The sequence below is a fragment of the Condylura cristata genome, unplaced genomic scaffold (genome assembly GCF_000260355.1).
Source record: "Condylura cristata isolate star-nosed mole 26May11 unplaced genomic scaffold, ConCri1.0 scaffold00011, whole genome shotgun sequence".
NCBI classification, from domain to species: Eukaryota; Metazoa; Chordata; class Mammalia; order Eulipotyphla; family Talpidae; genus Condylura; species Condylura cristata.
Genome location: NW_004567112.1, coordinates 26230426 through 26256095, shown reverse-complemented (window position 1 = coordinate 26256095; position 25670 = coordinate 26230426). Strand labels below are relative to the sequence as shown.

The window sequence follows — 25670 nt, the reverse complement described above, 5'->3', positions numbered from 1 at the left end:
TGTTTGGGGCACAGAAACTGTTCTGTGTAATACTAGAGTGGTGATACATGTCACCCACAGAATGTGCAGTGCCAAGAATGAAGCCTAATGCCAATATATGGGCAATGTTTCTTATCATGTGGGGGTGGAGGTCTCACTAGTAGCAAATGTGCCATGCCAGCAGGGGATGATAGTGGGAGAGGCTATGCATATGTCAGGGCAGTGGCAAATGGGGGCTCTCTGGATTTTCTGCTCAATTTTAATGTGCACCAAAAACTGTTCTAAGAAATAAAAATCAATTTTTTAAAAAAAGCCATTGTTAAAAACAATGCCCAGCACATAGCAACCACTCAACAAATACCAATAGTTCACTATCGTTGTTATTAATTTCTTGCCCCAAAATAACCCACAAGGGAAGAACATTCCTGGAGAGATGCCATGCTGAGCTGTTTGGGAAACTTATAAATGGCTCCTGCCTCTCTGGCTTTCTCTAGGATGAGACCCCTTGGGCTAAAGCATCACCACCCTGGAGAGAGCACCTCTGTGGCTCCTCATCCTATCCATCCACCAGTCTGCTGTACAATTTCCTTACATTTTTCCCTTCAAACTATTGCTTGGTTTGTTGAGCTTTACTTACCTCCCATCTATGTAACAGGGATATCTAAATCAAGAGATTTGGGGATGGATCAGAGGTATTTTGTTTAGCCATCAGACGTTTTTTAGAAATTAAAACTGATTGCCCTTAAAGTGGGTATGTTTATCTTGTCACAAGTTCCACTCTTCCACACTACTTTCTTCTGCCACCATTCACATTTGTGAGATCCATTGCTTCCTGACTTTTCTACCCCAGACATAAATTCTGTGAGTCTATCTTAATTTTCAGATATGTTGTCATTAAGAAGGGGAAGAGGTGAGTCAAAGGAGACTAAATCCACAGCCTTTGGAGTTCCAGAGTCTAGTTCAGTCTATTTCTGCAAACTCTTCTAGCACTTATTCTGTGCTGGGTGCCGGGACACAGACCTGTGCTCTTGACTCTAGGAGACAGTCCCTAGAAATTCTGGCTAGGAAAGAAGACAGAGTAGCAGGGAGGGGGGGATACTGTCACCATCTGGCCAAACACCAGAAGGCACTGGATTCTCTGGACCTTCCCTCCACTGGCCTACTAAGCTTTCTAGAAGGACAGATACACCCAACTGGTGAAGGGGTCCTCAGACTCATGTACCCAATCAAATGGAGCATCGTCCTCCCTCCCAGGGCCCATGGGCACAGTTCCCAGAGTCCAGGAGTCTTGATGGGTTCAGCATCAACCTTCAGATTCTTGTTCCCCACGTCTGGCTACACTGAGAATCTCTGAGGGGCGGACCACACATCAGTCTCAGATAGTCCTATAGGTACACCAAAAGAACTCAGTTCCTAAGATGCCAAGATCTAGGACTACTTTGATGGATCTACTGGAGTTACTGACTTGGAACAAAATCATTATATAAACATTTCATTTTAAGTCCAGCTGACTATTATTAAAGATGTAATAATGAATTGCTAATAAGGAAACCAAATCAATCCCAGGAACTATCAAAACAGTGTCCAACCAAAAATAGAAAAATGATCTCAGTCTCTAAATGTAAGTAATCTTACCAATAAACCTTTAGGAAAAGTAACTTTCAAAGTCAGTTCTTTAGGACTATTTAGTGGACAACTGCTTTGTTCACCATAACAATGAATTAGTAGAGTTGTAGAATGTGATAGTAGAAACAGGGAGCCAGTAAACCACAAAATCAGCACTGGAATCCATCCCTCCCAACCCCAAGTCCAACACACTCTGCTACCCACTCTTTAATAAGACATGTTTCCCCTGCAAAGCAGACATTGTCGATGCCCATCTAAGTTCTTGATATGTGGGATTTAATTGAAATGACTACTGAAGAAATGAAATGGTTGCTACCCATATGACTGATAAACTCACCAAAAATCTTCCAGTATCCAATAGACTTGAATAATATACACAGCTATACTTGGAGATTCAATTAGGTGGTTTTTCAACCAGAGCACCTTGGGGTCAAGTTTGACTTCTTTTTATTTCCCCAACCCCCAAAGTGGAACTGACAATACCCACCTTTCAGTATGTGATTCATCAGTAACGAGTTTTCTCTCTCTCTCCTCTTTCTCTCTCTCTCTCTCTCCCTGCCTGCTTCCCTCCTGCTAGCCTCGTAGAGCAGCAGACTCTCAGAGCACAGTTAAATCTCAACATAAAGAGGAAATCCCCACCTCTTAGTCCTGCTGCCCATCAGCCCACAGCTTCTCACACGCCAGCCTGGTGAGGGGCAAGGGTCAGTACAGACTGAGACATGTTGAGGGCATGCACTGTTTGCCTAGCTACCCATTCATTTCTTTTTTTATTCCGCAAATAGCTGTGAAGCAGCTACATTCAGTAGCATTCAGGAGATGCACTAGTAAGGAAGAGGTAGATACGTCAGGAGAGCTTCTCAAAATTGCAGCAGAGTTTGTCAAAGCCAGGTGGCCAGAAACAGACTGCACCTCTGGACAGCCCCCAAAGACCTAAGGTTGCCCTCTCCACCCTCCAGCAACTTGTCCTGGGGGGTTCTAGCCAAAGGGGCAAAGACTTGCTCTGCAGAAGGGCAAACGAAGCTGGATGAACATATTCTCACCTTTGCTGGGGAAGCAGAGGTCTCCCAGATGTCCATTCTGTCATCTAAACATTCCTCTTCTTTGCCCTCTCACTCCTTCACACACAGATGCTCATAGAGAACCACATTTATGCCAACATTTTGTCACTGGCAAGAGAAAAAAAGAAGTCTTTTCTTTCACTGTGCTTAAAGTCTTTTATGTGTGTGAGTGTGTGTGTGTATGTGTGTGTTTACTAATATCTCCCTAAGTAGACTATAAATACCATGTCTGTGTGGGTTCATGATAAAATTCTAAGCCCTTACTTAGCCCAATACATTGCACCTACCGGGCATGCAATAAAGAGCTATTGAATGCATAAATGAATAAGACAAGATCTATGGGCTCAAGTCCTAGAAGACATAGACATGAATAGAGCATTTGACGATCAATGCCTCTCCCTGCAACTCTGGTCTTGTGTCCTTCGATGCTTTCTGGTATAACTCAAGGCATAACTAAGTACATGAATCAAGGACCAATCAATGATTTCTTCTCTCCTGTATCTCTTGCTAAATGTTGCTGAGGGCTTTTGTACAGGCACAAGCAGTTCCCTCCAATATGGTTGTAAGTGACACGTGGGTTTCAGCACAGGGCAGACACCCTGACCAGTCTTCTCAGAAAGGCTGACATGCTTCTTCTAAACTGTTTTGCCCAACTTCATTCTCAAACCAGTGCCTTCTCTCCCCACCCTGAAGCAGTAGAACAGATATGTGCATTACCATTGCCACTTTCTAGCTCTTACATCCTCTTACCATCTGCAAACCATTTTCTCATCTGTCAAAGAGAAATGATTCCCAACTCAGAAGAAGCATTTTGAGAGAAGGCAAAATCCTCGCAGATGTGATGGTTTGCAGCCTGGCACGTGTGGTCTTCCTTCCTAAAACTACAGCGGGAAGTCAGGACAGGTAGGCCCCTCTGAGTCTGCACTTGGGTCCCTCCCCCACGGCACTCCCATCTCTCTCCTTCTCCCTCTCTCTGTGTCTCCTCAGCCCTCCTCTCTCCAGACCAGCCTGTGCTAAACTCTGCTCTGTTCAGGGGACACCAGCCATGTCCCCTTTTTGTTGAAAGCTCCCAGAAGCACCTATATTGGCCTGGCCCTCAAGCCTTCCCCCTTTAATCAGGAATAGTATAGGGACATGGGGAGGCAGAAGAGGAGAATGGGAGGGAGGGAGTCAGAGGCTGCTGCTTGGGCATCTCAGTAACTATTTTTTGGTTTGACCAAAAATCAATATTAGCTCTGTTTTACATTACTGAAAAAGTGAAAACAATTGTACAGAACACAACGGCCAGGGTTCAGACCCTGCCTCTTTGTAACATCTCACCCTCACACGATGGTGATTTCTGTCTGACCTCTGAAAGCATCTGAATTTACAATCCCTGGATAGATTTCTTTTAAGTAGTGGCTTCATGGTTGATTTTTCTTTTATTGTGCTCTTCAGAAAAAGTTGTCTAAATGGAAGAGTAAATCAATCAATGAATTAAATGCTGAAATGTTTTTATATAGCACATAAGAACAAAATTAAAACCACCCATAATCTACAACCCAAAGGTAACCATTATTACCATTCTAATATGTAGCTTACCAATACTTTGCATGAATTGATTACATGCATACTTTTCAAACATAAAAAATGTGATCGAAGCACCTCTTAGTTTTAATTTCTTACTCATTTTAACAATACGTTGTAGGACACTCCCTGGTGGCACAACAGGTTAAAGTGCAGCACTACAAAGCTAACCGCAGCCGCTTCAGCACGAGTTCAATCCCCGGCCAGGGAGGTGACCCCCCATGGTGCAGCAGACCTCCACTGTCTCACCTGCTGCTCCCCTCAGCAGTGTACTTTCATCCATCTGCCTGTTCTGCACTCTGCTCTGTCTCTGGTGAATCCTCTCACCGCCCCCCACCTCTGACCTGTGCTCCAATTCTGTACACATGGATAAACAAATCTTTAAAAAAAAAATACATTGCAAGTATCTTTCCAAGCTGTTACATGTACTTCCACAATATTCTTAGCGGTTGGATTCACAGCTAGGCTGTATGTCCAGCTGCTGAGACAGAGCGCCGCAGCAGTGGTTTAAGCTGGTCATAATTCATGTCCCTCTTAGGTAGATTCCCAGTCTTCTCCACGAGGCAGCAGTGCTCCCTTTAATCTGCTATCGCCACCATGTGCAAATGTGGCCTTGTCTGCATGACCCAAAAGGACCTCTCCCCAAGATGGACTGCAGCCCCTGAGGAGGATAAGGAGCCATCTGGCCCACAGTTCCCCGGGGCTGGGCACAGTCTTCTGGGTCTTCAGGCTGCACATGCCAAATCTGCTCTCACCCAGTGACCAGAATTGTCGGAGGCCACTAAGAGGCCTCAAGCAGTTCCAGGCACCAGATAAATGCCTCAGCATCTATTATTATGGGAGAAAGGAGAACGGGCATTGGGAGACAGACATCAGCATGAGCCACAATCACATTTTATTTGGGAGACCTTTGTGGGTCCTTCCTTCACTCATTATTGCCTTAAGGTAAAGCATCAGTAGGCAGACTACCTGATCAAAGCGAGGCGTGTGTATGATTCCCAAGCATCTTCCCATTTCGCATTTCTTCCCTTCCACCTTGAGTACCCACCCCCTGCTCTCCATCCTTGAGCAAGGGGCCCAGCCTGCACAGGCAGAAACCATCAGTGAGCACAACCCAGCTGCACACCGCATCCATAGTGCAAATCCCACAGGCTACCGCTGTCCTGGTTGGGGGCGGATGTGACAATGCTGGAGGAATGTTTGGGGATGGGAAAGCAAGTGCTAGTGAGTACGCAGGGTTGGGCCAAGAAATAGGGGTTCAGATGGAAGTCCCCCAAACCCCAGACAGACCCTTGTTACCGGATAAGCACAGGTAACAATCGGAGACCATATGCTAAAAGACACGGTAGTAGGGGCTAGAAGGCTGTGGAGGCAGCTTCTAGAACAGGCATGAAGCCTGGGCTTTCTTTGCCAGGACTGGCAGAAAGATAGTCACAGGGGCAATGCCTGGCAGGACCCTGGGCCTCTCGCTGATTTCTCCCAAGGGAGGCTGGTCCAGTGTGGTCCTCATTACCTCCTCTGAGTCCTGAGCAGCCGCTTCTGGGGTGAGTCTTAGAGAGAACTGCCACTAGCCAACGAGGCTCTCTGCTTATACCCCCACAACCTGGTCACACTTCCTGGGTCACAGGTCAGCAAACCTCACAAAAATGAAAGTTCAGATCCGCAACTAGCGCCTCCTAGGAAGATCAGGGGAAGTGGGAGAAAGCAAACCCATCTTGAACAGTGGAGGAGGGAGAGGGGGCTCAGTGACCCTGGTTGTCCCAGCCCAATTTCCACAGACTGGACTGGTGAAAAGCTTTCAACCAACAGGGCAACTTCTGAAATTGCTGCAGCTCTCCCACGAAGTAACCCAGCTAAGAATCTGACTCCCCACTACCCCCTTTCCCTTCAGATCGCCCACTGATTTAAGCCTAAGCCAACAACTGCCACCAGGTGGCACCAAACTGCAAAAGGAGTAGCTCCCTCCTGGGCCAGGCAATGCTCTAGAAGAGGCTGCAAGTTAAGGGGGAAGGCCCTAATGCTTTATCAGGATGTTGCTGTTCCTACCTCAGCCCTGGCCAGAATGAGGACTCTGAAAATGTGCATCTGTCTGTTTGTGGATGGGTGGATGGATGGACGGACGGACGGATGGATGGAGTTGATTCCCCCACACACTAGCAGGACACCCCTTCTCCTTCAGTGGGCACTTCCATCAACTGGTCACTGCAGAGCTGGAGATGTATCTAGATCCCCCAAGAAACTCCCATAGGCTTTCCCATATTCCTCTGGCTCCGTCTCAGGTTCAGAGCCTGAGAAGAGCATCTTGACTACACCGATAAAGTGCACAAGTGAAGAGCATCTTGACTACACAGATAAAGTGCACAAGTGAAGGCCAAGTCTACATCAGCAGCAGGGAAGGAAGTACAAGAGGTGGCTGGGGATATTGTGATGCGACCTCCCTCTGCAATCAGAGAAGCCCTTCGCGTGCTCTTCCCCACCTTGCTCTTCTCTTGCATGGGAAGTTTTCAAGGCTCCAGCTCTCACTATATCCCAGTCTCAGCTCCAAGTCATCTCTTCAAGAGAAAACCTCTAGGGTCACCAGAGCCCCACTCTCCCACTTCCCTAAACTCTCATGCTTTAATTTCCTTCCTGCCATTACCACCTTCTTTCACGTCTTATCAGCCATAGTGTCTACCTCCACGCTGGTACACAAGCTCGACGTGTGTCCAGTCTAGAACTGAGCCTGGCGAGCAGCATTTTGTAGATTGAACAAGACCCAGTCAACAAGCCCTGGTTAGACTGACTTCCTCCAGTGGCCTCTGGCCCTCTTGTTTCCCTCCCCCCTCCCCCCACAAGCACTCCCCACAACCAGTAGCGTCCATGGCCACTGAGAAACACAGGTTCTCACTGCAAAGGTAACTCCCCATCACTATCCTGCTAATTTTAAGTCCTGCAGCCCGAGCTCTGCACCACCAACATTGCAGACCTCATTTCCTTCAAAGTCCAGGATAAACAAATCCAATATATTTTATTTTAATTATCGCTGTTTAATGGGCCATAATGAAACTATGGTGAGGGTGTACAAAAAGCGATCATTTAGAGTACTCGCTGGAGCAGAGCTGCTGATGAGAGCCTCTTGTTCAGGTTTCATTTACTGTAATCCCGCTGCCGCCCTGTGTCCAGAAACCCAACACTGATTCATCCCTCTTTGCTTTTGGCTATGGCCGCCAGGATGTCTGCCCGCATGGAGAGCGACCTGGACCCTGGGGCCACAGGAACAGGGGAAGCTCCCCAAGGAGCAGGTGCCTGATCTGCTCCCCATCGGTTTAGAGGCAGCAAGCAACTTTTAAAATAATTTCTGGCAGTCTGATAAACTACCTCAAAAAGGCCTTTTGTTTATGTCTCCATTTTTCTGCAGTTGAACAATGGATTGTACATCTTTGCCAATATTGTATTTTACTGGGGCTTTCAGGGAGGAGTGTTCTATTCCTGCCTAGTTTCCTGTTGGAGGCCTGGCGAGTCCCATAGAGGCTTCGTACACTGAGATTCTACTCTTCTACTTATCATCTCTGTTGCAAATGTTTTTCTTTCTTTACCAGGGGCTGCGGAAGTGGGGTTGGGGGTGGGTGGGCAGAGACCGTGTCAACAACCCCAACTCAACAGGCACAGGCTTCACCTGATGAAGTGGGGGGCTGTCTCTCCACAACCCCCTGAGTCACAGGAAGGGGCACCCTCATTTCTCTCTTGGGAGCTGGTTCTCTGGCTTTCTCCCTCCTCCTGAGACCCCAGAACGGCTCGTACTCAGCCTGCCTGACACAAGCTATGCAACCTCTATCGACTGACATATTCTGGATAGAGATGGAAGTGCTCTGAAAAATCAGAATTTCCACGCTAACTTATGTTATGACCTCCCTTTTTTGTAATATCAAAATATTTATTCTAAGCAACCATCAGCTTGCAACTGGATTGCCTTAGCCTCATAAGGCGCTGCCAGGCTCAGGTGAGCAAGCATTGCCCAAGGCAGGAAATTCCTCTAGAAAGCAAAAAATAACATTACAACTGGCTGATTAATAAAAGTAATTATAACAAAATCAATATTGTAAGACAAGACAGTACTAGAACATACTAAAAAATAATTAAAGTTCTTTTACTGCCCAGACCAGAACCCAAATCTTATCACTCTACTCTTACTTAAGCTTTTATTGCTCAGTCTTTAAATGAGGAATCTCCCTTAGCGATTTATCTACCAGAAAACTCCTCCAGCCTAGTCTTCGACTTGACTTTACCCTCTTTCACAACTTCTCCTTGGCCCACGACCTCACTTTATCCCCCTTCACATCTCCAGCCCAGCCTCCACCCTAGTCCTCGACTTGACTTTACCCTGTAAGATGTCTCAATGAGAATGAAGATCATTAAGTAGCATCTAAGATTTAAAGGGGCTTTATTTTATCCAATCATCACTGTGGTAAATATGACAATGTTAGCCTTAAATTTTTATGAATTTATGTACCTATCCTAACTTTAATAGATATTATAACCTCAGCTAAAGGGCAATATGACCCTAAACTGTTCTTAGAAAAAAAGATGATTGTAATCTCGCAGCCCAGTTCATGTGCTGATGTCATCCCACTGCTTGCTCCTAATGTATAAAATAAATTTCTGCGAAGAGCAGAACAGGAAGACTTTCACCCAACTCTGATTCCTGTGTCTTCCTCGCTCCCCTTTCCCCTTTTTCTCCTTTCCCCCCTTTTTTAGGAATCTCCACTTGCTGACTGCTCCCACCTTGAGACCCTGCCTGTTCTGCCCCCCAATAATCCATAATCGGGGACTAAGGGTCTCCGACACCTGCCCTCCCACCCTCACTCTCAAATCCGGTTTTGCCTTGAGGCTCCTGGCGGCTAGAATCTTTGTTTCATAGAAGGGGCTGTTGGAAGGGGAAACTGCTCTGGGCCCCAGTGAGAGAATTAGGAGAAGTGGAACATCCAGCAACACCACACAGTTGAACCCTGGAGGACTCCCTGTGGGACCCCTTGTCTTCGCTGTGTGCCCAGGCCGCAGAGGCCTGTCTGTTGGTGGGAGTGGGCTCCTTCCAACTTCTGCAGGCACGTGGAGGAGTGTTTGTTGGTGAGACCTGGGAAGGCTGTGTCAGCTGCAGAGGTGGGTGACCTTGGAAACAGCCCTCACTGGGCTCTGCACAAACTGCCCTCCCCACAAGAGTGCTGGAGTCCCGCGAGGAAGGGGCAGGCCCCTGCAGGTCTCCCCAGCTCAGGCTGAGACTGTTTTCCATCACACAAAATCTCGAGACACGTAGAGAGCTAGTCTGACTCCTACCTACAGCCGGGGGGTTATCTGAAGAAAGTGAGTGTTGCAAGCGCTTTCGTTCATTCTGAGGACAAACTTGCGAGGTGAGAGGGGCCCACGTGCCAGGGCGCGTGGTCAGACATCACCATAATCAAGCCCAGCAGGCTCTGCAGGCTGCAAAGTAATGCATCCCCGCATCCCCGTTTTCTCTGCAGACACTACACCAGCCTCATTCCTGTGCAGCTGGGTTTCCACTTTCCACTGCAGGATAAGGCAGTTTCTGTCTCAGGGGGTGAAGGGGGTGGCTCACGGACACTGATGGCCAGGAGCTCGGAGGCCCGGGGCTAGATCCCCTGACTGCCAAGCAAGCCACTCACAAGCCCCAGACACACAGAAGTTGGGAGAGGCGGGCAAAACCACAGAGCCATAACAGCTGAATCTGGGGCAGGCTGAGGCACTGCTGGCCCTCCCACCGCTCCCCCTACCCACTCCAAACCTATCACAAAGGCCTGATGGACAGGACTGGAACCAGGTCCACCAGCACAGAAATGGTGCCAAGCCTGAGCAGCCTCCTGGCTGGGCAGGAAGATCCCATGGGAAAAATTAGGAAAAGGTGGGGCCGAGCCCAGGAACCACTGGAAAAGGACCTAAAGGCAGTTTCTGCCTTATCTGGGCCAGAAGTTAGCACATCCAGGCTTGGGTCCTGCTCATTCAGCCAGCAAGCCTGCACCCCTTCCAGAGCTCTTCTCCCCTCATGCTCCTTCTCATCCCTCTAGACAGGTCTCTCATGTCTCTGTCCCCAGGAGACATTTGGCAATGTCTGGAGATGTTTTTGGCGACTACAACCAGGATGGGGGCCGGGGAGGCATCACTAAATGCAGTCCTGGTATTTGCAGTAAATATCTGCTAGTGCCAAGTCAGTCACACTCCACCGCCACCAATCACTCCTCCGCCCCAGATGTCAATAGTACGGAGCCTCTACTATTCATTCACCCACTTTTTCACTCAGCACAGCATTACTGAGTGCACACTAGGTGCCAACGCTAGTGTCTTTCCCTACCTCCCGCATGCCATGCTCGCCTAAGCCTCTTCTCTTGGTCCCATTTTCTCCCCCTGAGTGCATTAAGTAACCACTTAAAGAACGCCCAGCTCTGTGCCAGGCCCGGCACTGCAGAAGGTGGTTGAACAGAATCCACTCCCAGGCACCCAGCCCACCACACCATCGCCCTTCACGTGTGAACTAGCATTTACTGCGCCCCTCACTAAGGGTGTCTCTTCCTTTACTGCTCACTGGGTCCTTTACCCCCCCCACTCTGAGTCTTTGTTCTCTCTCCACCCTACGGGCGAGGAGCCGGCCACTCAGCGACACAGCCATGCAGCTAGCTGGCAAGGGGTAGGTCACTGAGACAGTGACAGAATCTAAGTCTGGTCAGGGAGCCCTGAGTTGTAGAGGCTGTGTGGTGCCAGGCAGGAGCCAGGCCTGGAGATGTCCGACCTCCCCTCCGAGCACACTGGTCCCTCCTGATCAGTCCACAGCGCTGTCAGAACCAGAGGCACACCTGCTTGCTTTTAAGATTATTTTTTTTCTTGTTAGTACAGTTTCATTACAGAAAACATAGTTAAGTAGGAAGAAAACAAAAACCACATAAATATTACTAACCAGAGAAAAACCTGTGTCAGTTATAACATGTTTCCTTCTGGTATTTTTTTCAATGCAGATTGTTGTTAAAAAAAAAAAAAAAAAAGGTGATGGCGCACAGGTAAAGTGGTGGTGGGGATTTTACAGGGACTGCACCTGAGAGGAGAAAGCATATATAGTACAAAAATAAAACAATGATGTAAAATATATATAAATAAAATTAATTTTTAAAATAGGATCATGTTATGAAGATCCTAACCAGCTTTTTTTTTTTTTTTCCATTCAGAGATGTTATCAACACCTTGCCCATAACATCGTCCTCAGTGTCTTCTCCACAACTTGAATGGATGTGTGAAGGCTGGAGGCCGGGAGAAGGGGAAGGGAGACGGGTGGATGGAAGGCAGGAAGGACGGGAGGATGAATAGGCATCCATTCATCAGTTAGTTCCCTACAGATAAACATTTTGTTCCCATCTAACTGGTATACTTTTCAAACTCAAATAAGTGGTTTCTCATTGATGACATACTAAAGAATTTGCAGCCAGGGGTATGTTCTTTCTCGTTTGCTTCACATTCACCTAAGTAATACCATGCACCTGTAACAGACCATTGAAGAAAACACCCTTCTCTCTCCATCACCCGGTTGTCAGCAGTAGTCTGCTGGTAAGATCACCATGGTCCCCAAGAGTGACCTTATCTGGGATCCAGGGGGATGTCTGGGGAAAAAGGGTGAGGATCACAAGGCCCTTTGACTTCTCTGCCCGGTCTTGGTTACACAGGATACAAATGGCCCTGGATCCAAGATGCACAAGATCTCAGATCTGCATTAACTGCTCCCCCAAGTTTCATAAATTCCACTTCTGAACCACCTTCTAAGGTGGACTGCCCCTACCATCCACCATCCAGCAGCCAGGAGAATAGCAAGGTCTGCCCCAACCCAGGTCCCTGGAACTAAGCAGTAGTGGAGATGGAGGAAAGCAAAAAAGATCTGAAAGTCCCTCCTGCTTCCTCCAGACATGGTCTTTGAGAAGAATGACAATGGAAGCCTCTCTAGGGTCAACTCTGTGCCTGACAGTGTGGTCCTCAGGGCCCTACTGGTGATCACTACTGCAGGGTGGGCAGAAACAGTAAGTAACAGCCTCTCTCAGGATGAAATCAGCCACCTAGTCCTCTCCCTTGGGGAAGCCCAAGCCATTTGCAGGTCCTTGGCTCATCCTGTGAGGTCAATCAAGATGCAGCTTCACTTTGCAGCTGGATAAACCAAAGCTTAGGGAGAGTCTATGCTCTTTGTCACACAGGTAGTCCAATGCATCATTAGGTGAAATTTGGGTTTTCTGGGGTCCCAAGAGGATATTGTTTCTTCCCACATCTCTCACCCACTCCCCCTACTCAATGCATTAAGGTCCTGGGAGGAACCACTACACTGGAACCTCACTGAGCCCCAACTCTCCACCAGCCCCAACTCTCCACCAGTACTTCCATAGCACAGACATCTTCTGCTCACTGAAGTGGAGAAATCTAATGGGGTTGGGCTGATTGGGGACACCGGAGGGGCTGACAGTTTCGGGCTTCACCTAGAAGGGTGACAGAAGGGACATGAAGGAGGCATGATTGGAGGCCCGGGTGCTACAGTGCCCAGACATGGAAATGCACTGGCCCTTGCAGTAACTACCTGGTAGCAAGGCCCACGGCCTGAGGTGACCCAGCCCCAGACCAGCTGACTTCCTTGAATTCCATGCAGAGCTGGGTGCTTCTGACAGGGAACATTCCTCTTGGAGTTACATTCTAAACTCTGTCGCCACCTCGGGGGGCCACAGTGACATCGCAGATGGCTCCTGTGGGGCTGCTGCTCTACTTCTGAGGGCAGCTGCAAAGCCTTGGAGGGCCGCAGAGCTCAGGGCTTCACACTCAGTCCTGCCTCATCGGTCCCCTGCCCACCCCTACCCACCCCTGCAGGTACTTGGCCCTCTACCCACCACCTCTGGTTCTCCCCAGGGGCAGAGCTACAGCTAGGACTTCACCTGTGACTCGGTATTTTCACTGCTGCTCAGGTACTAGCTCTCCTCTTCCCTGCTGTGTGGTTGTGAATGATAACACTCAAGTGCCAGAAACTGGCCTTGTGACTCACCTACATGTCAGGATCCAAATGGGAAGGACCTCGGCAGGTCACCTTTGACTCCAGCTGAGTGGCCTTTTTCTGCCTTGGTCTCCTGCTCAGTCAACAGCAATAATATAAACCTCATCGACCATATTAGAACAGTAAAGTCCTATGACTTGGCATAGATGAGCTTCAATAATTTATTCAACCCTCAAAGAGAGATGCCTAATTGGCCCCAATATATACAAAAAGAAATGAAGGTTTTCAAGGGTAAGTAGATTATCCAAGGAGGTAAATGGCAAAAGCAGGATTTAAACCCAGGCTGGTGGCTTCAGAGTACAAGTTTTGTTTTGTTTTGTTTTTTAAGATTTTATTTCTACAAGAACTGGGGTACAGGCCAGAGGTGGGAGGAGGCCATGGGAAGTGAGAGGATTCACCAGAGACAGAGTGGGGAGCAGAAAAGGCAGATATCCTGAAGTACCCTGCTGAGGGGAACAGCGGCTGAGTCAGGAGAGGTCTGCTGTGCCATGTGGGTCACCTCCCTGGCCAGGGATTGAACTTGTGCTGCAATGGTTGGGGAGAGCTTCATAGTGCTGTGCTTTCTACCTGTTGCACCATCAGGGATCCTCAGAGTACATGTTCTTAACATGACGCAGTATGGCTTCCAAATGACCTCTCTGTGCTTCGGTTGCCTCACTTGGAACATGCAGACAGCACTGCTTCTTGGCAGAGAGTTCATGCAGGTATGATCAAAGGGGAGGTATGGAGAACCAGCAGCACACTGCCTGGAAATAGCGTGATTGTTCATAGACTTCCTTGTGGTACATTCAAGGCTGAGGCCATTATGAAAAAGGAAATGCTCAATAGTTGGTGGCCAAGATTCAGATACAGTTTCTTGAACCCAGTTACAAAGGGAAGTGCTTTGCCTTCTCCCTCTTCAAAGCAGCAGAAAGTTAGAACAAAGAATTTAACAATTCCTGATTATGCCAAAGCTATTGAGATGCATTGCCAGATTTTTTTTTTTTTTGTCTTCAATTCAGACACTACCCAAAACAGGATTCCCAAGTAAAGCTGGTTCAAGTATTTTTCAAATCTGAAATCCCCAATAGGTAAGGAGAAAAAGCAGAACAAATGTCTTCAAATCTGAAATCTACACTATACATGCGGAAGATGCAAAACAAGTTTTGGAACAAGGGTTCCCCAGCTTGGTTGAAACTGAGCTCCAATTACCTCCCCGGCAGCATAGGCAGGTCTCTCTCCGCAGTGCTCAATGTGAGTTAAGATAAACAAGCACATCTGTAGACAGGCCAACAGGGAACTAGACCTACTGGCGCAAACAGAACTGAAAATCAACCACTGAAGAGCAAAGGACACCCAACACCTCAAAAAGGAAGTGCCAAAGTGCCAAAATGCAGTCCTAAAGCACAAGGAAATGTGTTGACTAGCGGAAGTGAAAGGAGAGCTTAAATAGGAAGTGAAAGGAGAGCTTAAATATAATTAACATGCTCGACAGGAGAGATTGATGCAGCCATGACAAAGGAACGCAAAAATAGGGAAGAACGGCCAATGATAAACCTTAAAGAGCAAGCAATAAATTGCGAAGTTTTAAGAAAAGCAGGACAGAGAATAAAGACTCAACACTTAAAAAGCAATTTAGTGAGCTGAGGATTTGATGAAGGAAAGTCGACTGAAAGGAGGTATCACTCTGCACTCTAAACTCGTCTCTAAAAACTACATCAGATTAAGCTTAAATATTCTTCCCAAGGCAGCATTGCCCAGTTTTACAAGCACCCTAATAACTATTTATATTTCCATGTTTATGAATTTTAGAATATGAAAATGTGGGGGATTTCCTGGTTCGTTTTGCAAGAAAAAGTTTCACACAGAAATAACATGCACATGTGCATATAGGAACATCAAAAAGTAAGAGAACAAACTAACTGTGAGTAATTTCCCTTGTGAATCTAGAGGTTGAAAATCTCATTAGCCAGTAAGCAGTCTATTAGAAGAAAATGCATCATGACTGAATACCTCCAATCCACAGTTGAGAACACCCCAGAAATGACTGAATGAGTTGATTCAACTGAAACTAGATCTACTATACTAATCCAGCTGAGAAATTTAGTAGTTAAAAGGAAGTTATTAACAGCTCAGAAAATGCAATGGAAAACTTAAACATTCATGCTTAATAAGAACAACTTGCAAGCTAGGAATAGGGGAAGGGGCTCTGAACTCATTAACAAGTATCAAGAGTAAATACTCCAGTGCCAGAGAGACAGACAAGCTTTCTGTTTAGACCTGGATTCTTGGTGGGGGCTTTTATCTCCCTTTGTCCCTAATCCCTACACCCACTCTCTGAGAATTCATAATTCTAAGTTCATAGGGGTGTCAGGGTTCAAATATAAATGGCTATGCGAGTCAACAAAATTATTAAGGAAAAATAACAATGCGAAAATTGGTGCCAGGCTACTAATAGCACAAGACATTGGCAAATGCAGGTCTATCTACCCCCAAGGACAAGTTCCTCTGAAGATGACTCCGCCAACATTATAAACACAGAAACAACCCTCTCCGCGGGAGAACCCGAGGACAGCAAAGAACTAGAATACTAAATAGTGGTAGTTCTTTTCTCCCAATTTGGATTTCTTTTATCTTTTTTCTTGTTGAATTGCTCTAACTAGCACTTCCTAGCTAAAATAGTAGCTATGTTGAATAGTAATGGTGAAAGTGGAATCCTTGTATTGTGCCTGATCTTAGAGGAAAGGCTTTCAGTTTTTCACTATTGAATGTTAGTTGTGGTTTTGTCATAAATGGCGTTTTTTTTTATGTTGAGATGTTTCTTCTATCCCCATCCTACAAAACCAATTATAAATCTATGATTAAAACATTGGGAAATCAGAAAAAGTACATAAATGGGCTGATTTAAGAGATTAGAGTCCAGAAACATTTCCACAAATATATGAAAGTTGGATCTAATAATGACAGGAAGGATGAACTGTTTTTTTTAAGTTGCTAGGAAAAATAACAATGTATATGAAATTAGGTTAGCAAGGGGTTCTTAAGGAAAGAAAACATGGAAAGATGATTTGACTTTCAAAGAGGGGAAGGAAAGCACAAGAGATTAGGTGACAGTTCACAGGTGTCCTGCTGTGGGATTTTTATGGGATTACACATGAGAGGAGAAATCAAACAGTGACAAAAATGAACAACAATGTAAAAAGATATACATATATAAATATATATTTTAAAAAACAAATAAAATGCAAATTAAAAAAGACAATTTGACATTAAATTATAAAGTTCTGTGTGGCATCATAAAGTAGATATATAGGAATGTTTTAATTCTCCATATTTTCACATAAAAGTAAAAAGATCCCAACCAAAATAAAAAATCTATAAATAGTGGAATAAGTCTAATATGAAATTTGCAAGACCTTTATGAAGTTATTAAAATTTTATCTGAGAATATAAAGTACTTTAACAAAATGAAGCCTATTATGATACTAGTGGGGAAAATGAATTATAAAGTCTATTACTCTTAATGTATATACTAATGCTATTCCAATCAAAAGAGCTATACATATTTAGTGGAACTTAATAAATAGATTCTAAGAGTCACCTGGAATAGACCGTGCACAAGAATAATAAAGAAGGGAATGAATGAAGAAGTAAAAAAGGAAGAACTTACCTACAGCAAATCAAAGTGAAATGACAGTGAGAAAAAGAGCATGGTTAGTTGAACAGGCTTTTAGATCCATTATCCATACACAGACACCTTAGTATATGATATGGCATTTCAAATGGTGGAGAAAGGAATAAGAGTATTCAGCATTCTGGGGACACTTGCCTTTTTGTTTTGGGAGGGACCCTAAAATATAAATAATGGTAAAACTAGACAAATAATGACATGAACAAGCAACATTACAGTAGTATATCTACTAATGGCCAAAGAATATGTTAGGTTTTATAAATAATCAGGGCAATTCAAGTTAAAATATTTTCAACCACATGGTTAAAAACAAAACACCCCCAAGGTTGATACTACCTACTGCTGGCAAGGATGTAGAGAAATGGATCCTTTTATGGAGTGTGAATTGAAGGGAACAATTTCACTACATCCATTTAAATTAAAAATCTACATAACCTTTAATGCAGCAATTCCATAAAGACAGAACTGTAATTACAGGAATGAAGATGTCTTACATATAATGTTAGATGAAAGTTAGTTACAGGGTAATAGAGATAAAATAATCCCATTTATGTAAACCTCATATATATATAATATAAACCAAAACTAGCTTCTGTCATGTCTCCAAAAGACAGTGATCTAAATAAAGCAGGAATTTATTTCACTCTTAAATAACAAGACAGCAGTTCAATACCCTCAGGTTAACTTCTCTACCCTGTTGATCCCATGTCACTGCTTAAACCCCACTGACATTCCAGTAAACAAGAAAGGGAAATGACAAGGCTTCATAGAGTATACACCCAATTCCTTCTTTAAGGGTCCAACTCAGAAGTTCTACTCACATCCCACTGCTCAGTCATGGGGCCACGAGGGGCTGTAAAGAGAGGCTGGGAGGTAGTTACATGTCGAGATGGGACTCAGAGATCTCATCAGTAACAAAGGGGAAAGTGGATATTAGAGCAGCATACTCTAGTGCATATGTATGTCAATTTGTAGAAAACAATCTGGGAAATATCTGGAACAGGGCTAAGAGTAGTGGGCAGTCAAAGTATTGCCTGAGGTTGTGTTAATGGTCATAGTATATCCATGTTTTAACTAAGGAATTAAAGTTCACAAAATTCTAAAATCCTTTATTTGCAGTTGATACTGATATGTTAAATACATTAAGTCTATCTACATTGTACAAAATTTTTTAAGTAAGAAAAATTAGATTTTATCTAAAGGAATAAGTTACTCTCTACACTGTTAAAACCACTCCACTTAGAGTACCTTCCTCTAAGTCTCTCCACCTGGGCGGCATGACAGCCTTCACAGGTGTCCACACTGTCACTCATTCCAAGGTCACAGCATGCCAGAAGCAGGGCGGAGACAAGAACTAGGGTGAGGCCCACTGCTTTCACTGCATCACAACTTTCCATAGCATTTTCTACATGCTGAGAAGGCTACCACCTCTCCAGCTCGGTATAAGTGAGACTCAGACCACATAGACCAGATACCCAGACACATCACACCTGTGAACTGCATTAGCATTTCAATCTGAGAACAAGGTGGGCAATTTTCTTATTAGCTAATGATTACAAAAATACAAAAAATATAAGAACTTCTCAGAAACACAACAGTCATGAAGTTTGACTCCCTTCTTAGCCAAGTACTCAAGTTTAGGATCTTCTGACCTGTTTAGAAATTCCTATGATTTCTTGATAATGATGGCAGATTGAAGTAAAATAATATAATCTTTCTCTTCAAATACATAATGAATCACACACAAAAAAAACCCAGAAAAGTGAATAAGCCCTCAGAGCCCCAAAATGAAGCATAAAATCCTTGCGGGAATCATGATTCTGGCTACATGTGCCTCAGTAGAGAGATTCTTGGTCAAAGCTATTTGACAAAATCTCAGGATAGAGAGCAAAACCCAAATCCTCCAAGCATCACTGTGAGCTGCTCAGCAGAGGGGCTCCCCTGCCCACTCCTCTCTGCATCACAGGGAAGAGCATACAGATCTGGACACAGCGGCTCAACTGCAGGAAAAGCAAGGTATAGAGAAATGGCATGGGAGGAAGCAGGCGAAAAACAGAAAAATGAACGTGAAAAAAAGCAAGTCGGAGAAAACATGTGCAAGAAACAAGAAACAGACTGTCCTGTGACAGTAACAGAAGAAATAAAAGGAATACAATGCATTTGAAAAAAAAAAAAAAACAAGCTTCCGTGCCTAGAATGATAAAATAACCAAAAAATGGGGGGAAAAAGGCTAAGAAGACAGAGGACCAGGACATGAGAGAACTAGAAATGACCAACAGCCAGAAACAGAGGCAGCTGAAAACCAAGCCTCTGAAAATGGAGAGTCACATCGAAAGAAAGAGAAACAACAGGGCAGAAACCTAAAGAGAACAGTGAGGCCGATATAATGCAGTCAGCTTCACTGGCAAAGACAACTCAGAGAACCAAACAAAGCCAGCAGGAAGCATGCGCCCGCCTGGCAGTTACCCCGTGGTAACGACGGCGGCTGTGGTCTGCATTCAGGCTTGTGTGTTTGTGTGTGTGTGTGTGTGTGTGTGTGCACTGGTTGTGTTACGTGTACTTAATGTTGGTTCTGTTTGAATTTTTTTTTTTTTAAGATAACACATTTCATTTTCCTAAAACAAAGAGTCACTGTTAGACACCCTTGGCTTAGCCTAAAGCCAGTGTAAACTGAGTCCCTATAGCTTTCTGCAAATGCTTATCTTACCAAGCTATTTCATATTTTACTAACAGAAATACCTGGCAATTTAACAGTACCTTAAAGGAAGATCAATTACAAGCAATTATAAGAATCAAAAGGTAGCAAACTGATATTTGTTGGGGGTGGTAAATGATAAATTTAAAGACTTAAAAGCTATGCACCAAAAGTAATGCTATTATCAGAGTCTAAGGAAGTTACTGAACAGGTCTGGCTAAATATAAAAATCATTTTTAGCACCAGTAAAAAGAATTTTTGAGATTTCTGTTGTATAAACTGCTAAACAACCGGTAATGTGCTCCCTGACAGTATCTTTTGGGTATGTAAAGAATTAACCTTTCGGTCCCTGATTTGATAACATAATTCAAAGTACCAAAAAAAGGAAAGAAAACAAACCTAAGTATGTCCTTCTTTAGTCATTTGTAATAAAAAAATTTTAACTTTCAAAGAAGAATTTCTTCTTCCTTAAAGTTCTAATGATGAGGTAGATATTCCAAGTAAACACCCAGTGCAGCCAACTTCTGTTGGTAAACATATAATCACTAGTCAGAGTATTAATAATCAGAACTTGCTACTAGAAAAGTCCATTTAAAGTTCACATTGATCAGCAGTATTCCGGCTTCAGTTTCCAAATTCCTTCACCACTAGAAGTTCTATGAAAAGTACACAGATTTCTCAAGAGTTCTCGAAAGACACAAGACTGTGATGCTGATAACTTGGATTCAAATTCCCGCAGAATCTCCTGTGTGCTGGCCTGGCCATCAACCTGGGCCTGAAAAGCAATGAAGTTCCTCATTTCCACCAGAAGGTCATCATGTTCCGTGGTAGCTGTAGAGGGCGGCGGGACCAAAGCCTCTGGAAGGTGCACATTTTCACTTTCCAACCTTTCTGGCAAAATCAGGTGGTTTCTAGCTCTCATTTTAGCCAACAGGGAGGATGAAGTGAGGGCTCCAGATGAAGACTCTGAATTCTCTCCTTTTCCACTAAAATGCTCAGGAGCATTGTCTTTCCCGTCTTTTTTCATGACACCATCCTGGAGAAAGAAGACCAATGCAATTTAACTTCTGTTTATGATCTCTTACTCCTCCTAAGGCCCAGCGGGGGTCATAGGAACCCAGGTGTGCCCAGGGTGGTGAGCAGGTGGGGGAGGAAGCTCTGGTTAGTGCGAAGGGAAAGGAGGAAAGTTAAGCTTCTAAATGCACCTGCCACTACAGAGCATTTCAAGAGAAAGAAGAAAGAGAAAGAAGGAAAAGGAAACCTACTGTTCACCTCCTCACCCCTGAGTGGCAAGAGTGGAAGAGGGCAGAGGGATGGGGGAGAAGCTTCCAGACAAGCCTAAGAAGAGCGTCCTTTCTAAGTAACACTGCATATCTAGAAATGCCTATCTCTTTTCTGAGTGGATTCTAAGAGGATTCCAGGCACATATAGAGCCCATTGAGACCTAAACCAATGGTTTTCAGATAGTAAACATTCAAGAGATTGTTCTAATTAGAGTGAGGGAGAAGTTTTTTGTTGTTTTTTTTTTAAGATTAAAAAAAGAAGAAGAAGAGCGTCTTTAAGGAGACATAAAACTACTTTAAGGTTCTATGGGCTTTTCCAGTTCTCCCTTCCAAATTTACCCTAATTGAGGCATGGTGGGATAGGGAACAGTATCATGTCATGGCGATTCTACTATCTTATGCTTTCCCATTTACTTTAGTTACTTTAAAACGATAATACAAATCTACTTTGAAAGGCTCTTAACCCCTAATGCTAAAAGAACATAAACGTGTTGATCTTAATCTTAAGTAAGTCTGAACCTGGGGGGGTTTCAAGTTCATCATTAGCATAATGCTTAAACGGAGAGGACCAAAGAGCGCACTGAATGGTAGTCTGGCCTAGCAGTGATGCTCAGTGATGCACTCACAGTACTCCAGGAGGTATAGAACAGGAGAGATCCCACAATGCTTGGGGTTAGTAAATCACAAACAACATTCCAGGTGGCTTTCTACACCTTTATTCTAGAGAATAGACCCGGGGTGTCACTGCCAGAGGGGGCAGAAATTCACATGTCACCTAGCTTTTTGCTAACTTTTAGAGGAAGAAACAGATTCCATTGCCTACGTTGGGTTAGTTACTTTGTGTTTTAGCCAAACTTTCCTAGTTTTAAACGAAATGAAAGCGCTTCATAAATCTGAGCATGTAACACAAATACTGGGTGTAACTAGGCATCCAGTTCTTCACATCTGGAACTGGGCAAATTTTTCACAGCAATCAAGCAAACAAGTGTGGCATGTGAAAAGCTGGCAGTCGTACTACCTGGTACTTCTTTGGAGATGCTGAAGAAGGCTGCTGCGCAGAGAAGCTGGAATTGGAATTCCTTTTCTGACCAAACCTTCTCCTAAATAAGAAGGATCATATTAGATGAAATATTTGTTGTATGACTGAGAGCTGACTGATCTGCATGGTTATGCTTTCATAGCCACAACACTTCTGTTCTACCCCCTTTGTCTCCTGGGAAGCAATGCTGCACCCCCCAAAAAAACCTCTTAATATCTTTGTTCAACAAATGATGGAAACTACCTTCATATCCTAGCTAGGAAATGATTCTGAAAGAACATACTGAATGACATTGTAAGCATTTATAGTTGAAAACCCTTTGATTGTCTTATTAATGATTAATCATTATTCTGTATCTACTATTATTCTTAAGGTCCTTATCTTTCAGACCAAACAAATCATGTCCCCTCCCCTAAAAATTCAGCTTTGGGAAGCTGATTTGGAGTAACAACGAAGAAGGGAAGGTTACAAAATTATCCCCCTACATCTCACAACTGTGGCACGCCTGACTGACACTCCCAAGAGATTTTCTGCCACTGCACATATATTTGTCCACCTGTCCTGACATAATTTCCAGCCCAGATGGTTTGGCATCCTCACAAATCCTGCAGGGCAATGATCTCTTACTTGACTCCTGCTGGTGTGCCCGAAGTCCCTCTGTGGCCAGTCCAGGTGGGAACACCAGAGCCAGCCCCCAGACATCTCTGCCTGGAGAGCCTCAGTGCCTTCAGCGCATCCTGGGCCACTCGGTTGGCCTCTGCCTCCACCAGGGCGTAATCGGGAGTGGCCCCATCCATGATTGCGTCGTGTTTCATGACACTGTGCACGCCGACTGCAGAGAGCAAAGGAAACAGATGTGACGTTTCCGTCTGTGCACACCATGTTCTGTGTTCTAAATCAGTGTAGCTGTCTTCTACATCGGGAACTCTTTTAGCTGCTCTTTACCAAGTTGCTACTGTGACCCAAGAACTTTCGAATGCAGCTCCTATTCACCTTCTTTACTAGTCTAAGAGGCAGAGTCTATTAACTCTCCCTGTTTTATAAAGATTAAAGCATAGTGCTTTAATTACCACAACATTAACATCATATCTTCCCTACTATGTAATAATTTTAAAACCTTTTATCGATACTCTTTAAAATATAAAAATATAAATGAAAAATGTAATGCTATAAGCCAGAGATAACAGAATTTCTTAGAAGTAATAATTATAAAAACATTATATATAAGAATTTAATACAGTGGAAAATTTAGTCTTAAAAGTTTACACCAATAAAAATGAAAGAATAAAAATGAATTAAATTCCCAAGTCAAAACATTTTACAAGAATGACACCGAAAAAGCAGCTGAAAATTTGACGGTGGAAGAGGTGTGGGAACATACACCCGAGGGGTGAACCTATTCCCCTAGATCACATACCATGGTGTAAACCAACGTGACAACAATTAAAAAATAGGAAGCAGCAGCCAAAAAAAAACACACCTAAATATCACAGCAAATACAGACAAGAAGGAAGAAAGTAGTAATGCTAAAAAGAATATGAATAAGACAGAACAACCTCAGGTCAATTAATAAATAAAAATTCTGATTTATTGAAAAAAATTACCAAACTACTAGCTTACTCAATGAAAAGGGAGGGGAGATACATACAATCAAAAATGAAAAGAGGGAAATTATTGTGAAACAAGCAAATTCAGAAAACTATTACAAGAACAGTGTTCTATACCTCCATGTGTATGTTTGAAAACTAGACAAACTGATGATTTCTTAGGAAAACAGACCAACAGTTGGAGAAAAAGGTGAAGTTCTCAATGAACTGACTACCTTACAAAAAGCATCGGGCTGAAACGGCTGCATTCTGAAACGCCATTCACAAATCTGGCTTCTTGAGCAAAGAACCACAAATAGCAGCTTTGGCAACTCAAAGCCACCATGCTGCCAGTGCCGGGGTCTGAACCAGGGGGCACTGCCAAGATGACTACCCCGGGCAGGACTAACCCAGCCTGTGGTCACACCACCGCGGATCCTGCTTCTGACTCTTCCCCCGTGATGTATTAGCAATCACTCCCCTACCTCTGGAGTTACTCCTTGGAGTCACGCCTCTGCCCCTCTCCCCCACGATACGCTACTTTAATTTCCCATGGTTGGAAAATAAAGTGGATACAGCACATAACATTCTCTGAATGTTCAAGTCGTGCAAATGTTCAGGTCGTGCAAATGCATTTAAAACATCACACCTTCCTGTGTGTGGCTGTGAGTCAAGTGCTATCATTCTCCAAAGTTATCAATTCTTCTAGGTCTTCAGAAAAGAGATGACTGTGAGTTTCAAAATGTCAATACATTTCAAATCTGAATTTCAGAAGAAATAAATACTTCCAATTCAGAGCCCCTTCTGCACTGGCTGCTCTTGCTAGAAGCCACCCCTATGGGTTGTGTTCCTAGCACACCTGTGACAAATTCAGTGAAAGGGTTACCTGATTTTTTGAAAAGCTTTTCCAAAACATAATCATCATTGCTGCGTTCCTTGGTGTCTTTCTCATTTTCGTGGTCTTGCTTCTGGTATTGCCTTTTCTTCACTAAATGTGGAATCCGAGTCCCTTCAAACTTGGCATCTCTGCGATGCTTCTTAGGCTTTTGCTTTGGCCTGATGTGTTTCTTCAGGGTCTCTTCTTCTGCTACACTATGTTTTGTTTTTGACTTGTGCTTATAAAAATTATTTTCCACTTGTTCATTCCCCCAAAAAGGTCCTGCTTGAATCTTGAAGCTTTCTGCTTGATCAGAAAGACCTTGCTTCTCATCAGTGCTCTCTTCCCCAGTGGTCCTGCTGATTCCTGGAGAATCTGAACACCCCCCACTTCCACTTATCACTGATGCCTCCTCTAGTCCCAACACCGCCTTTGTCTCTTCTTCCAGCCCATCACTGCTAGTCAGACCGCTAAGTGTCTGAGGCGCGTCTTTCAAAAGATCACCCTGATTAGAAGTTACTGCCTTTGCTTCAGCTCTGGTAACGGCAGGTCTCTCCTCAGATGGTGTGGCATCACTGGCAGGTGCACTAGGATCAGAAAGCTTTTGGCACACTGAGACATTATGGTCTGTTCCCACGGCTGGCTGAAGTTTTCTTTTTAACTGGCGTTTGGGTGTCTGAACATCTGAGCCAGTTCCTGTAAAGGGTCAAACACACTAATGACACATCGCGTACTTCTTACACACGTTTTGCCTTCGGGTCAACTATTTTATGTAATACCTGCAAAAATAGCACTTGTTTCAGTGCTCTGGGATGCATCAGGACTTGTCAGAGTAAACAGTTCGTAAAGATCATTGGACTTGAAAAATCGTCTTTGCTTTGGATCTTTTAGTACTCTGTTTGTCAAAAACTGTTTGAAGATTTGTCTAAAAAGGATAAAAAAAAGCAGTATGAAACAATGTTTAGGTCTATCTCAAAATTCTAATCAAAAAATAATATAAAAGAGATGACAACTGTATGAATAGCAAAATAATCCCAACACTTTCTGCCTTGGAAAATTACAAATCAAAAATTGTGCATAGAACATCAGGTGGTCACCCATTTTCACAGAAATTAAATTAGAAATGAATGGCAGCTCTCCTGTAACAACACGAGCGCCTGTTTCTCCTTCTCCTAACAAACCTGTCCTTTTAAAATGCAAAAAAATAGAAATAATGCTGCATCACATATTTGCACT

General features: G+C 44.1%; 1 protein-coding gene across 1 annotated transcript in view; it reads right to left on the bottom strand.

The window, feature by feature from the left end:
• Positions 1–19473: 19473 nt before the first annotated feature.
• ERCC6 (excision repair cross-complementation group 6) overlaps positions 19474–25670 on the bottom strand; it is a 63232-nt gene continuing 57035 nt past the window's right edge. The window contains exons 17-21 of the mRNA XM_004680662.2: positions 25214–25359; positions 24444–25130; positions 22599–22803; positions 21951–22032; positions 19474–20685 (exon numbers count right to left, since the gene is read on the bottom strand). Of these exons, the coding sequence (XP_004680719.1) occupies positions 20257–20685; positions 21951–22032; positions 22599–22803; positions 24444–25130; positions 25214–25359 (1549 nt within the window). The 3' untranslated portion in view covers positions 19474–20256. The remainder of the gene's footprint in view (positions 20686–21950; positions 22033–22598; positions 22804–24443; positions 25131–25213; positions 25360–25670) is intronic.